We start from the raw sequence: 10,961 nt of genomic DNA, 5'->3' as shown, positions 1-10,961 counted from the left end.
TGGGGGCTTCGCCCCCAGTCCCCCAAAAGGGAGGCAAGTGCCGACAAAGCAACAGCGGCGCCGCATGTGGCCGCTGCGCTGTGCCAGGCGCAAGGGTGGCTCCCCCGCATTTCGCCAATCCTCAATGTGCCATCGCCAGCTGATTGGCGAAATTTGGACGCGACAGCAGTCCTCATCGCCCGCCCATCGCCAAAGCTGCCACGAGGGCCAGAAACACTGTGCCAGAGCGAGCGCTCGCCCTTTCGTTGTGTCCTGGCGCCATGGGCGCGCCTGGACCTCCTCGCAAGCCCCTGGGAATCAAGCAGCTGACACTGAGTTTTTGCGCAGGAGCCACCCTTGCAACGCTGCTCCACGGCCTGCATGCTCCCGGCTACAGCCCACCATCTGACGCAGGTGAAGCCGAGACCCGCAGGGCGGTCACCTTGCTGCAGCGCGGCAGGGCTGCAGCGGGCGACTGAACCGCCAGTGCCGCTGCCGCCGCCCGGCGGTTTGAAATTGGGGATTCGTGGTGTGTTGCTCACGTGGCTGCCTTGTTCCCATCTCAATTTTGCAGCATGCCAGACCAGTGGAGTGCCGCCACCCGTGCTCCATGGCTGCTCCAGCCAGCAGCAGAGCGGCGGGCCGTCCGTCGTGCCGCCGCTGCTGCCGCCGCTGCCCTGGGAGCCGCTGCTGACGGCGGCGCAGCTGCGGCGGGGGCTGTCCTTCTACGGCAGCGGCGCACGCATCGAGCGGGTGGCGGCCAAGCTGCTGGCAGGGCAGCCGATCACGGCGGTCACGCTGGGCGCCAGCGTCACAAGAGGGCATGGCGCCAGCAGCGTGGAGAGCGGCTACCCGTCCAGGTTCTTCGATTTCCTCAACGCCAGCTTCCCACACAGGTGCGCCCTGCTGCCCTCAAAACGTCAAGTTGAAGGTGTGAAAAGCTGCGCAAACGGCTCACCCTGCTGCCGCTGCCACCTGGCCCCACAGGGACCACGTGCTGCTGAACAAGGGCATCGGCGCCACCAACAGCGGCATCTACGCCGTGTGCTTTGAGAAGCTGGTGCCAGCCGGCGCCGACCTGGTGGTGGTGGAGTTCACCTTCAACGAGCACAGCGCCGTGCCCTTCCCGCACCCCACCCGCCGCGGCTTTGAGCAGCTGCTGCGCAAGCTGCTGCGCCTCCCCGCCTCCCCCGCCGTCATCGTGCTGCACCACTACGCCTGGTTTTATGCGTATGGGGACGGCGTGGAGGCCGGGCTGTACTACCGGCCGGCAGAGGCGCAGCTGAGCACGCTGGCGCAGGTGCGGCGCGCGGCGGGTCAGGGCCTGGCAGCGGCAAGAGCCCCCTCCGGCGTGGTGGCGCCTCTTACTTGTGCACCGCCGTGCTGCTCGCAGTACTACGACATCCCAGCCCCCTCCGTCCGCAACGCGCTGTACCGCATGATGCAAGCCGATGTGGCGCCCTACAAGGCACGCCCGCCGCTGCAACACTTGCGCCTGGTCCTGCTGGTACTGCTGGTCCTGGGCGCATGCTGGCGGGGTGGATGGGTGGGCGCCCCTGGTGCACCGCGGTGGGTGCGGCTCCAAGCAAGGCCAGGGGCGGATGGGGCCAACAGGCCCTCGCCTGCGATGCTCTGATGTGGTGCCTCGCCGGTGCAGGTCAGCCGCGTGCTGGTGCCCAACCTGGTCACCGTGCACAACCGCACGGTGCCGTCGGCGGAGGCGGGCACAGAGGGCGACTACTTCTACAAAGACATCATCCACCCAGCAGGTGGTGGGCATGGGGGAGGCGCTGTGAGGATGGGGAGGCCTGGCGGGCATGGGCGGGGCTTCACCAGGGGCAGGCAGCAGGGTGCGTGCGGTCGGCGCCCTCGCCAGCCCCCAGCTGATGTGGGGCTGCCCTGGTCCCGTCCCTGCCTGCCCTGCCCCTGCACCGCAGACTCGGGCCACCAGGCCATGGCCGAGCTGCTGGCGGGCGTGGTGCAGACGGCTTTGCTGAATGTGGCGGCGGCCGGCGGGGAGGCGGGGGAGACGGATGAGGCGCCGGAGGAGCTGCCGCCGCCCATGATCCCCCGCAACCTGGACCACCCCACCTCGGTCTGCGCCATGCAGGTGCGGCAGCACAGATGCGCTGCGTGCGGGTGTCAGGGGGCACGCCTGGGCAGCCGCGCTCGGCCGTGCACCCCAGCCTGCACGGCGGGCTGTGTCGCGCCACGCTTTTGCCGGGACCCCACACACCCTCCTGGCACACATGCGGTAGCTTCCGCTGCCAACCTCGGCGTCCGTACGCCTGCCGTGCTGCCTGCTGCCTGCAGGAGGACTTCCAGCCCGTGGCTAAGGGCATGGAGGGCTTTGAGTACAAGGCTGAGCGCCCGAAGGCACCCACCTTTGTGGAGCAGAAGTGGGGCTATAGGGGGAGTGGCACAGGTGAGCCGGTGCTGGTTGAGGTGCTGGGCTGGTGCCAGGGCCGCTACACACGGCTGGTGCCAGGGCCGCTACACACGGCAGCGGGCGCCGCTGCTCCAGGGGCATGGCTGGAGCGGTGGGCGCTGGCTGCCCCACGCGTGCACCATGACCGCAGCAGCAGGAGCTAGGGCTGCACCCTATACACAACTGCTGGATGGTCTCACACGCTTTCTTGCAGGTGCTTGGGTGGAGCTGGAGATCAGCACGCAGCAGGAGAGGGCTGTGGAGGGGGCCCAGAAGGCCGACGCCCCCACCCGCCACGCCACCGTCCACTTGGGCTACCTGCGGTCCTACGTGCACATGGCGCTGGCCAGGGCGGAGTGCACCTCTGGCTGCACCTGCGAGCCGACGTACCTGGACGGGCTGTGGGCGCAGCGCTCCTCGCTCACGCAGATTCACAGCTTCGAGGCAAGCCCGGCTGCGGTGTGTGCAGGCTCCGTCGCGGGGTGGCTGCGTTTGGCTGGCAGGAGTGCAAGCATTGGTCAGGTGCTCTGCTGAATCCCTCCCTCTAGCATTGCCTGCCACCCCTCTCGAGTGCAGGTCACGCAGCACCCCCGCTGCCGCATCCGGGTCACCATTGTGCCGCGCACGGCCGACACGCCCGGCGGGCTCAGGCCGCCCGGCGCAGGCGGCAAGTTCCAGCTCTCCGCTATAATGGTGGCGCATATCCCCATCACAGTGCCGGTGGGGGCCAGGGAAACCATGAACCTGCGGTAGCCCCTTGGCCCACCTGATGTTTCCACTCGATTGCTGCCATCCGCCCACCCGATTGCGGTCCCACTTCTGCTCACTGAATTTTCCGTCATCCATGCCCAATTTTATTGCGACAAATTCACTGAAGACTCCAGGCCACAGGAAACGGCCTGGAGAGTGCAACCTGAATGTGCCTGATGCGCAGCAGGCGTTGGCGGTGCTGAGCTGGCGGTGCATAACAACCGCCGCTCGCGCCATATCCGAGCCAATGCAATGCCCCGGGCGTGGGGCAAAGCTCTCACAGCCCCATCGATTGAACAGGGGCAGTGCGAATGCGGAGTTAGAGTTTAGCTGGCGCATGAACTGGGCAGCCACCGGGCGAGCATTCGTTTTTCGAAAACCCAGTGGCTTGCATTGAAACATGAGCTCCCCACGAGCTGTCAAGCGCACCGGTGGCAGGCAGCTGTTGGTGGCTTTTCTCTCTGGCGCCTCTGTTGTGCTGCTCATCACCTGCTTTAGGCAACCAGGTGCGTCACACGTCAATCAAACGCAGCGCAGTAACGCACCTACTCAACCTGTTGGCTTGCCGCTGCCGCCGCCCGTACGGCGGCATCTGGCACAGGCAGAAAGACGCAGGCGTCTCTCGACTATGCACTGCCTCGCATTCTGCAGGCCTCACCTTTGGGTGGAAGCCTTTGTCCTTGACCGGCGGCTGGGAACTGAATTCCGTTGAACAGGTGAGATTGGCGTGTTCCGCCAGTGCAAGGCAGCACAGACGTCCTAAACACAGGACGTGCACGGACACGTTGCACGGCGCTTGCGTCCTTGCACAATGACACTCTCCCATGACGCTGCCTTCTGCTTCGCAGTGGCACGTGCCGCCGCCGCTGCCCTGGAAGCCGCTGCTGACGGCGGCGCAGCTGCGACGGGGGCTGTCCTTCTACGGCAGCGGCGCACGCATCGAGCGGGTGGCGGCCAGGCTGCTGGCAGGGCAGCCGATCACGGCGGTCACAGTTGGCGGCAGTGTGACCCGCGGGGCGGGTGCCAGCAAGGTCAGCAAGCAGTACCCAGAGATGTTCTTCCAGTTCATTCAGAGCACCTTCCCCCACAGGCAAGCCATGCCGCCGCCCTTGGTGCCGGCGCTGCCGCCAACGGCGTTCAGAGCCGCTGACAACATGCTGCCGCTGCCGCCTTGTGCAGGGACCACGTGCTGCTGAACAAGGGCATCGGCGGCACCACTAGCGGCATCTTCTCTGTGTGTGCCGAAGCACTGGTGCCCGAGGTGCGGCCGCCTGCCTCCCCCGCCACCCAGCCAGCCCCTCGACGCCGTGCGGGATGGCGGCAGCATGCAGCTCCTGCCCCTGTGCAGCCCTGCTTGGCCTGGCGAGCCCGCGAGCACGCCAGCGCCCGTGCCCGCTACCCTGTCGCATGAGTGGCCTCCTTCTCACGGGCACACATACCCCCGCGCCTCTCACACATCCACAAATCGCTCGCACACCCACCCACCTCATGCCGCCCAGGACGTGGACCTGGTGGTGGTGGAGTTCACCTTCAACGAGAGCCCCGACCTGCCCTACACCACCGCCAACCGGCGCGGCTTTGAGCAGCTGCTGCGCAAGCTGCTGCGCATGCGGCGCGCCCCCGCCGTCATCATGCTGCACCACTACGCCTGGTATTTCAGCGATGGCGACGGCGTGGAGGCGGGCCTCTTCTACCGGCCGGCAGAGGCGCAGCTGGGCACCATGGCGCAGGTGGGTGCATGGGTGTGTAGGCGGTTGTGGGTGTCAAGGCCAAAGGACTCGGTCCAAGGATGGGTTCCATCGGCGCAACTCTCCAGCAGGCACAGCAGGTGCTGCCGCCAGGGAGACACAGGTGGCAGCATCCCAATCTCAATTCCCCCGCTGTCCTAGCTCGCCTCCCCTGTCCCCGCTTGCCCCAGTTTTACGACATGCCCTCGCCCTCGGTGCGCAACGCGCTCTATGCCTCCATGCAAGCCGACCTGGAGCCCTACCGGGTGAGGCCATGCCTGCCAAGACTGCATGGCAGCCCTGGCAGCGGTGCCCGCATCTGGGCATGCAGCCCTGCATGACGAGATCGGGGCCGTGATGGGCGCGGTGGGGAGGAGCGCCGGAGCGCTGCAGCGAGGTTTCATGCCACCCCTGGCGTGCCGGCAGGCTAGTTCGGTGCCGACGTGGAATGTGGTGTGCCCCCGGGGCGGCCTGCAGGTGGGGCGCGTGCACAAGGGCGGCATGACCACCGCGCGCGGCAACAGGATCCGCGTGGCGGGGGCCAAGATCAGGCACCGCTACTATTACGACGACGACATACACCCCTCGGGTGGGCGCACCTGTGGAGCACGCCATGCGTGCGCGTGTGCTTGGCATGTGTGCCGGCGACAGGGCGGTGGCTGGGATGCCGTGCTCGTCGCCGGCAGCAGGACGTATTGACTTGCAGTGCCTGCCCTCACCTGGCCCCTGGGAGACTCCCCCCCCGTGCAGACACGGGCCACCAGGTCATGGCTGAGCTGCTGGCGGGCGTGGTGCTGACGGCGGCGCAGAGCGTGCTGGCGGGCCGCAGCGAGGCCAACGGCACCGCGCTGCGCGCAGCGCTGATCGAGGCGGCCGAGCCGGATGGCCCTGCCGCCGCGGCCACGCCGCTGCCGCCGCCCATGATCCCCGGCAATGCGGAGAACCCGACCACGCTGTGCGCCATGCAGGTGCGGGGTGCGGCGCGCCTGGCGCCTCTGCTGCAGATCTGACGCAGATCTGGAGAGCAGCGGCCGCCGGCACAACGTTCAGGTTGAGGATGGACAGGATCTGAGCGAGCCTTGTGTGTACCGCGCCCCTCCCGCTGTGCTGTGCCGTGCTGTGCCCTGCAGGAGGACTTCCAGCCCATGGCCCACAAGCTGCAGGGGTTCCGCTACAAGGCGGAGCGCCCCAGGGCACGCACCTTTGTGGAGCAGAAGTGGGGCTACACGGGAGAGAGGGCAGGTGGGGGTCGCCGGCGCCGGCGGGCTGGGGAGGCCACCAGGCACGCCACGTGGGCCGCCCACCCCCCAGGCCTGATCCTGCCACCGCCCAACGCGTCGGCGGCCTTGCCCACCATGCGTGCATTGGCCGGCGGCAGGCCCCAAAGGTGGCCGCTCCGCTGCGTGCGTGCAGGGGCGTGGATGGAGCTGCAGGTGGGCACCGAGGAGAGCCCCGGGTCGCGGGGCGAGGCCACCGTGCACCTGGGCTACCTCAAGTCCTACCTCGGCATGGGCGCGGCGGTGGCGGAGTGCAAGGTGGGGTGCACGTGCAAGCGCTCGCTCATGGACGGGCTGTGGAACGCCACCGTCTCGCTCATACAGATGCACAGCTTCCAGGTGCGTGTTGGGGGCGGTGAGCAGCTGCGCTGTGGCGCGCATGCCCTGCCAGCGCAATGCACCCTGAAGCCGGCCCTGCCTCATGAGTTGCTTGCCTCCATTGCGTGCCCACCCATGGTGCCTGCAGGTCACCCAGCACCCCAGCTGCCTCATCAGGGTGACCATCATAGAGCGCACCGCGGAGATGCCAGGGGGGCTGAAGCCCGCGGGAGGGGGCTACAAGTTCCAGCTGAATGCCATCATGGTGCGCTGGCTGGTGGTGGGATGCAGCCCATGCATCCTGCCCTGCTGCCCGCCGCCCGCTTGCCCTGCGCTCACGCACAACCACGCCGTTGGCACCGCTGCAGGTGGCGCACACTCCCCTGGTGCTCACAACCTACTTCCAGCAGGCTGAAGACTTTGCGGACAAGGTGGCGGCATAGCCCAGCTATGCGCTGTCCCACATGTGCCACCAACACGCATTCTTACCAAAACCAACCAACTGACCCTGAACTGCCAACTGCCTTGTGTTACTTGTGCCACATTCTTTGCCTCTTGACCAGAGGTGCCCCTCCTTGACTACATACGACTACAGTACTCTTTTGTAATCCCTTGGACTCTGGTTCAGCAACCGTCGCCACATCAGCGGCCACCTCACCCGCTGGCCACACAAAAATGCTCTTCACAACACCCTGGCCAGACGCTGCCCCATCCAAGGTGCTGCCTCCTGCTGCCGCATCTACCAGCACCTCGTGCTGCGCCATGGTCTCCACCGACCGTTCCAAGCTTGTGGCTGTGGCCAGCCTGGTCCCAGCCGTGCTGTTGGGCTTGCTGCTCTTCTGGCAGTGGCGCAGCACCGCCTGCACCTTCGTGGAGGCAGCCCCAGGGCTGCGGCTGTGCCACCAGCACCTGCTGGGCTACCAGCCGGAGACCGCGCTGATCAGAGTGCAGAGCCGGGAGGGGGTGTGGCCCTGGCGCCGGGCGGTGAGGGGAAGGGGCGGTCCAAGACTCGGGCTGACAACAAGGTTGCGCCCGCTTACCACCTCTCCCAGAAGGGAGCTGCCCCGAAGGTCCCATGGCCCCAACTTCCCCTCTTAGGTGGACCACTGGGTGCTGGTGGACGCAGGCGTCAGAGACTCCCTCCTGTTTGGCAGCCATGCCAGCAGCCTGCTCAAGGCCGTGCGGCACGCGCTGCGGCCGGCGAGGCCCGGCGAGGCGCCTGGGCAGCTGGACCTCATCCTGTGTGAGCCATGCCCCGCGGTTCCTGCTGCCGCTGGTTGCGCCTGCGGGCCTGCTGCCGTGGCAGGCGCCGTGTCGGGTGCAGGATGCCTGCTGCTGCTGCCGCTGCTGTTGCTGCAGTGACCCACGCCCACGCGATCGGAGCGCTGCCCAAGCTGCTGCAGGCATACCCAGATGCCAAGGTGGGGCGCCCTGGCTGCATGCGTGCGAGAAAACACATGCTGGCTTTCTGTCCGTCAGTCGCTACCAAAATACATCCTCGCCTCCTTCCCCGCAGGTGGCTGCCCACGCCGAGGAGCTTCCCTTCCTGGTTGGCCACCCGCCCCAGCCTCTTGTGGACAACAAGACCCAAGTGTTGCTGTCTGCCAGGGCCATGATCGCCGCAGGCCTGTTCCCTATTGCGGAGCAGCAGCAGGGCGTGCCTGCAGAGCGCGCAGTGGCGCTGCATGGCGAGGGCGGAGATCTGGCAGACGCCGCCAAAGCTGCTGGGGCTGCCGCCAAGCGCGCGCTGCGCTGGCTGCCGCGAGGGGTGCTCAGGTGGGGGGCAGGAGAGGCAGGCGTGCGTGGCGCAAGGCGCACACAGCAGATGGCGTGCTGCTCTGTACAGCTCCAAGGTTCTCCCCATGCATCCAGCAGCCCGCCAGGCAGGTTTTCTTTCCTTTCTCCCCTTCCCCGCAGCTTCATCAAGGTCGGTGGCCACACGCCCGGCTCCATCGCAATCATCCACGCTCCCAGGCAGGTCCCACTGGCTCATGGTGCCCACCCCGCCCACGGTGGCAGCCTGCTCAGCCCACCGCTTCAACGCGTCTCGCTGCCCCCTCCCTTGTGCATGCAGTGGCACGCTGCTGGCGGGAGACGCCGTGGCGCCCACCAAGGGCTGGCTGGGCTGGGGCGACGGCCTCACCGTGTCTCCCTACGCCAGCACCACCCCCGCCGCGCTGCAGGCGGCGGCCAAGGCGCTGATCATGCAGGTAGCTTGGCGTGGGAGGGGGTTGGCGCAGGAGCCTGCTGGCCAGAGCAATAGCCACCTGAGCACCTGAGCCTGCCCGCTGCCTGCCTGGCACTTCCCTAAGCGTGTGCCGCCCGCGCTCCGCGTGCTCCGCAGGAGGGCCGCAGCTGGAGCTGGCTGCTGCCGCTGCACGGCGGCAACTTCAGCAGGCTGCGGGCGCAGGAGCTGGTGGGGTCCTGGCCCGACGAGGTGCCGCCCGTTGTGGATGCCCCGCAGGCCGCGGCTGATGCCGGGGCAGGCGGGCCGCCACCTCACGCCCAGGTGCGGTGCTGGCAGCGCGAGCGGCACCTAGGCAAGCGGGATTCCTGATGTGCGGGTTAACCTGGACCAAGAGCGTGTGTGCAGGAGCGTGCCGCCTCACACGACACAGCCGCCGCGGGCCTGGGCCTGTCGCCGGGCAACGGCGGCGGCGGCGGCGGCAGCTTCAGCCTCGACACCGATGGCGGCGGCGGTGGCGCCAGGGGGCCAGACCTGTGAGGCTGGCGAGCTGTGGGGCCGCCTAGGCGCCCCCGGGAAGCAGCTTAGCGGGACAGCAGCTGTACAGAGCCTAGCCCAGGTGGCGGGGCGCCAAGCCTGGCCTGGAAGAAAGAAGTGCAGGGATTGTGCAACGCCAGTCAGAGCCAGGGCAGCAGTCCCGCCACGCGCTGCCCACTACTGCTTGTTGCACTCAAGAAACGCAGCCAAGAAAACCGAATAAGATGGCATGTTGTGATGTGATAGGATAGGATAGGTTCAGTCAGCAGCGCAAGCCTTGCAACAGGCATCGGGTGCGGGCGACAGCAGAGGCCCAGGCCGAGGCGGGCCGCCCGAGCGGGGCTTCAGCCGCTGTGGCGGGCGCCGCGCCGCCCGCGCTGCGCTCCCTGCAGCACCTCCCGCCGCCGGTACGCCTCCCGCTTCATCACCATGATGCGGTCGGAGCGGTCGGGGTCGGAGCAAATGGCGGTGCACAGCTGGAAGTGGGGGGGAGGGCAAGGGGAGGAGGAGGGGAGGGGGAGGGGAGGGGCGCCGCGTGAGCCTCGCGGGCACCGCCGTGTGGCCGCTGTGGTGGATCGCACACGCCAGGCTGTGTGTGTGGGGGTGCTGAGGTCGAGTCCCGGGCCTGTGGGGCCTGGTTGCAGCATCGCGGGGCCATACTGCTCCGGCCCCCCCTCTGCCCAGCCCTGCCCTGGGCCCAGCAGTGCTGTGCCACCCGCCGCCGCCACCCCGCCTCCCCACCTCGATCAGCCTCCCGGTTGACTCTGGCTCCCGCTGCGCCAGCGCCCGCATGTACTTGAACATGGTGGGGGTCTTGGGCACCCTGCAGGCCACACACACGCACGCGCGCACACACACATCCACGCACAGCACCACGGGTGAGCGGCAACCGCGGGCGACGGCACGGGCCGGCAGCCTGCTGCACGCACACACCACAGGCCGCGGGCAGCCCGTGCTTTCCCCTGCCTCCACACATCACCACCACCACCACCACCACCCACCACCACCACACCCACCACCACACGCACAGCACCACCGCCCCCGCCCCACCTGTGCGTCTTGCGCATGTTGTCGAAGATGCGGTGCGCCAGCGACAGGTCCCCCACATCCCGCCGCACAGCCAGCATCAGCACCTCGGTGCCGTGCTCCACATCCACAAACAGGCCTGTACGTAGCACGCGGCACGCGGCGTGGGGCACCTGCCCTGGCCGGGCAGGCCGCTACCGCAGCCCTCCTGCGTCTCTGCTCCCCTGCGCAACTGCCAGGGGCAGGCTGGGCCCTGGCAGGGCCTGTCAACCTGCCCTGCACTGCGCCCTGCCCTGCGCCCCACACAGCCCCACCCACCCTGGCGGTCGAATGTGTCCAGCACGGCATGAGCCACCATCATCGCATCCTCCACACCTGCCGCCTGCACAGAACAGCAGCAGCAGCAACAGCAGCAGCAGCAGCAACAGCAGCAGCAGCAGCACGGCAGTCAGCGCCCCGCGGCAGCGCGCCAGCGCGCCCGCCAGCCCACCGCCGCCACCCACACTCTCTCCCTCTCCCTCCCTCCCCTCTCACCCCCTACCCTCTCTCTCTCTCTCTCTCTCTCTCGCTCACACACACACACACACACAGCCCCCCCAACAGTACCTGCAGGTCCAGCCCCGCCTTGAGCATGGTGTATGTGATGTCTGGGCCCCACACCAGACCCTGGTCCAGCACCTCCTGGTACAGGTGCAGCGCCTGGGGGTGGGGGGGTGGGGGGGGGGGCGCCACGC

The 10,961-nt window shown here is 68.0% G+C and overlaps 4 protein-coding genes across 4 annotated transcripts in view; 3 read left to right on the top strand and 1 right to left on the bottom strand.

Moving 5' to 3' along the window:
* Nucleotides 1–260: 260 nt before the first annotated feature.
* CHLNCDRAFT_142303 (expressed protein) lies at nt 261–3,160 on the top strand (the record flags this gene model as incomplete). Its single annotated transcript, XM_005850345.1, has 9 exons — nt 261–393; nt 554–875; nt 967–1,279; nt 1,373–1,486; nt 1,637–1,748; nt 1,917–2,089; nt 2,293–2,404; nt 2,622–2,866; nt 2,984–3,160. 9 exons carry the CDS (start codon nt 261–263, stop codon nt 3,158–3,160), a joined length of 1,701 nt encoding a protein of 566 aa, XP_005850407.1.
* An 821-nt stretch (nt 3,161–3,981) lies between these two features.
* On the top strand, nt 3,982–6,922 carry CHLNCDRAFT_142302 (hypothetical protein; the record flags this gene model as incomplete). The annotated part of the gene is made up of 10 exons (XM_005850344.1): nt 3,982–4,220; nt 4,337–4,418; nt 4,657–4,887; nt 5,076–5,150; nt 5,362–5,473; nt 5,635–5,852; nt 6,015–6,126; nt 6,298–6,500; nt 6,628–6,744; nt 6,848–6,922. The coding sequence occupies 10 exons, from the start codon at nt 3,982–3,984 to the stop codon at nt 6,920–6,922; spliced, it is 1,464 nt and encodes a 487-aa protein (XP_005850406.1).
* A 319-nt stretch (nt 6,923–7,241) lies between these two features.
* Nucleotides 7,242–9,204, top strand: CHLNCDRAFT_142301 (hypothetical protein; the record flags this gene model as incomplete). Its single annotated transcript, XM_005850343.1, has 7 exons — nt 7,242–7,463; nt 7,578–7,722; nt 7,839–7,900; nt 7,996–8,255; nt 8,554–8,689; nt 8,824–8,988; nt 9,073–9,204. 7 exons carry the CDS (start codon nt 7,242–7,244, stop codon nt 9,202–9,204), a joined length of 1,122 nt encoding a protein of 373 aa, XP_005850405.1.
* A 341-nt stretch (nt 9,205–9,545) lies between these two features.
* The window catches only part of CHLNCDRAFT_50745 (hypothetical protein), a gene marked incomplete at both ends in the record, with an annotated part of 2,812 nt that continues 1,396 nt past the window's right edge, over nt 9,546–10,961 (bottom strand). Inside the window, 5 exons of the mRNA XM_005850092.1 lie at nt 9,546–9,677; nt 9,943–10,024; nt 10,252–10,366; nt 10,546–10,609; nt 10,834–10,926. Coding sequence (XP_005850154.1) covers nt 9,546–9,677; nt 9,943–10,024; nt 10,252–10,366; nt 10,546–10,609; nt 10,834–10,926 — 486 coding nt within the window. The remainder of the gene's footprint in view (nt 9,678–9,942; nt 10,025–10,251; nt 10,367–10,545; nt 10,610–10,833; nt 10,927–10,961) is intronic.

Source organism: Chlorella variabilis, assembly GCF_000147415.1.
Source record: "Chlorella variabilis unplaced genomic scaffold CHLNCscaffold_4, whole genome shotgun sequence".
Taxonomy (NCBI): Eukaryota; Viridiplantae; Chlorophyta; class Trebouxiophyceae; order Chlorellales; family Chlorellaceae; genus Chlorella; species Chlorella variabilis.
This window is presented reverse-complemented; position numbering and strand designations above follow the sequence as displayed.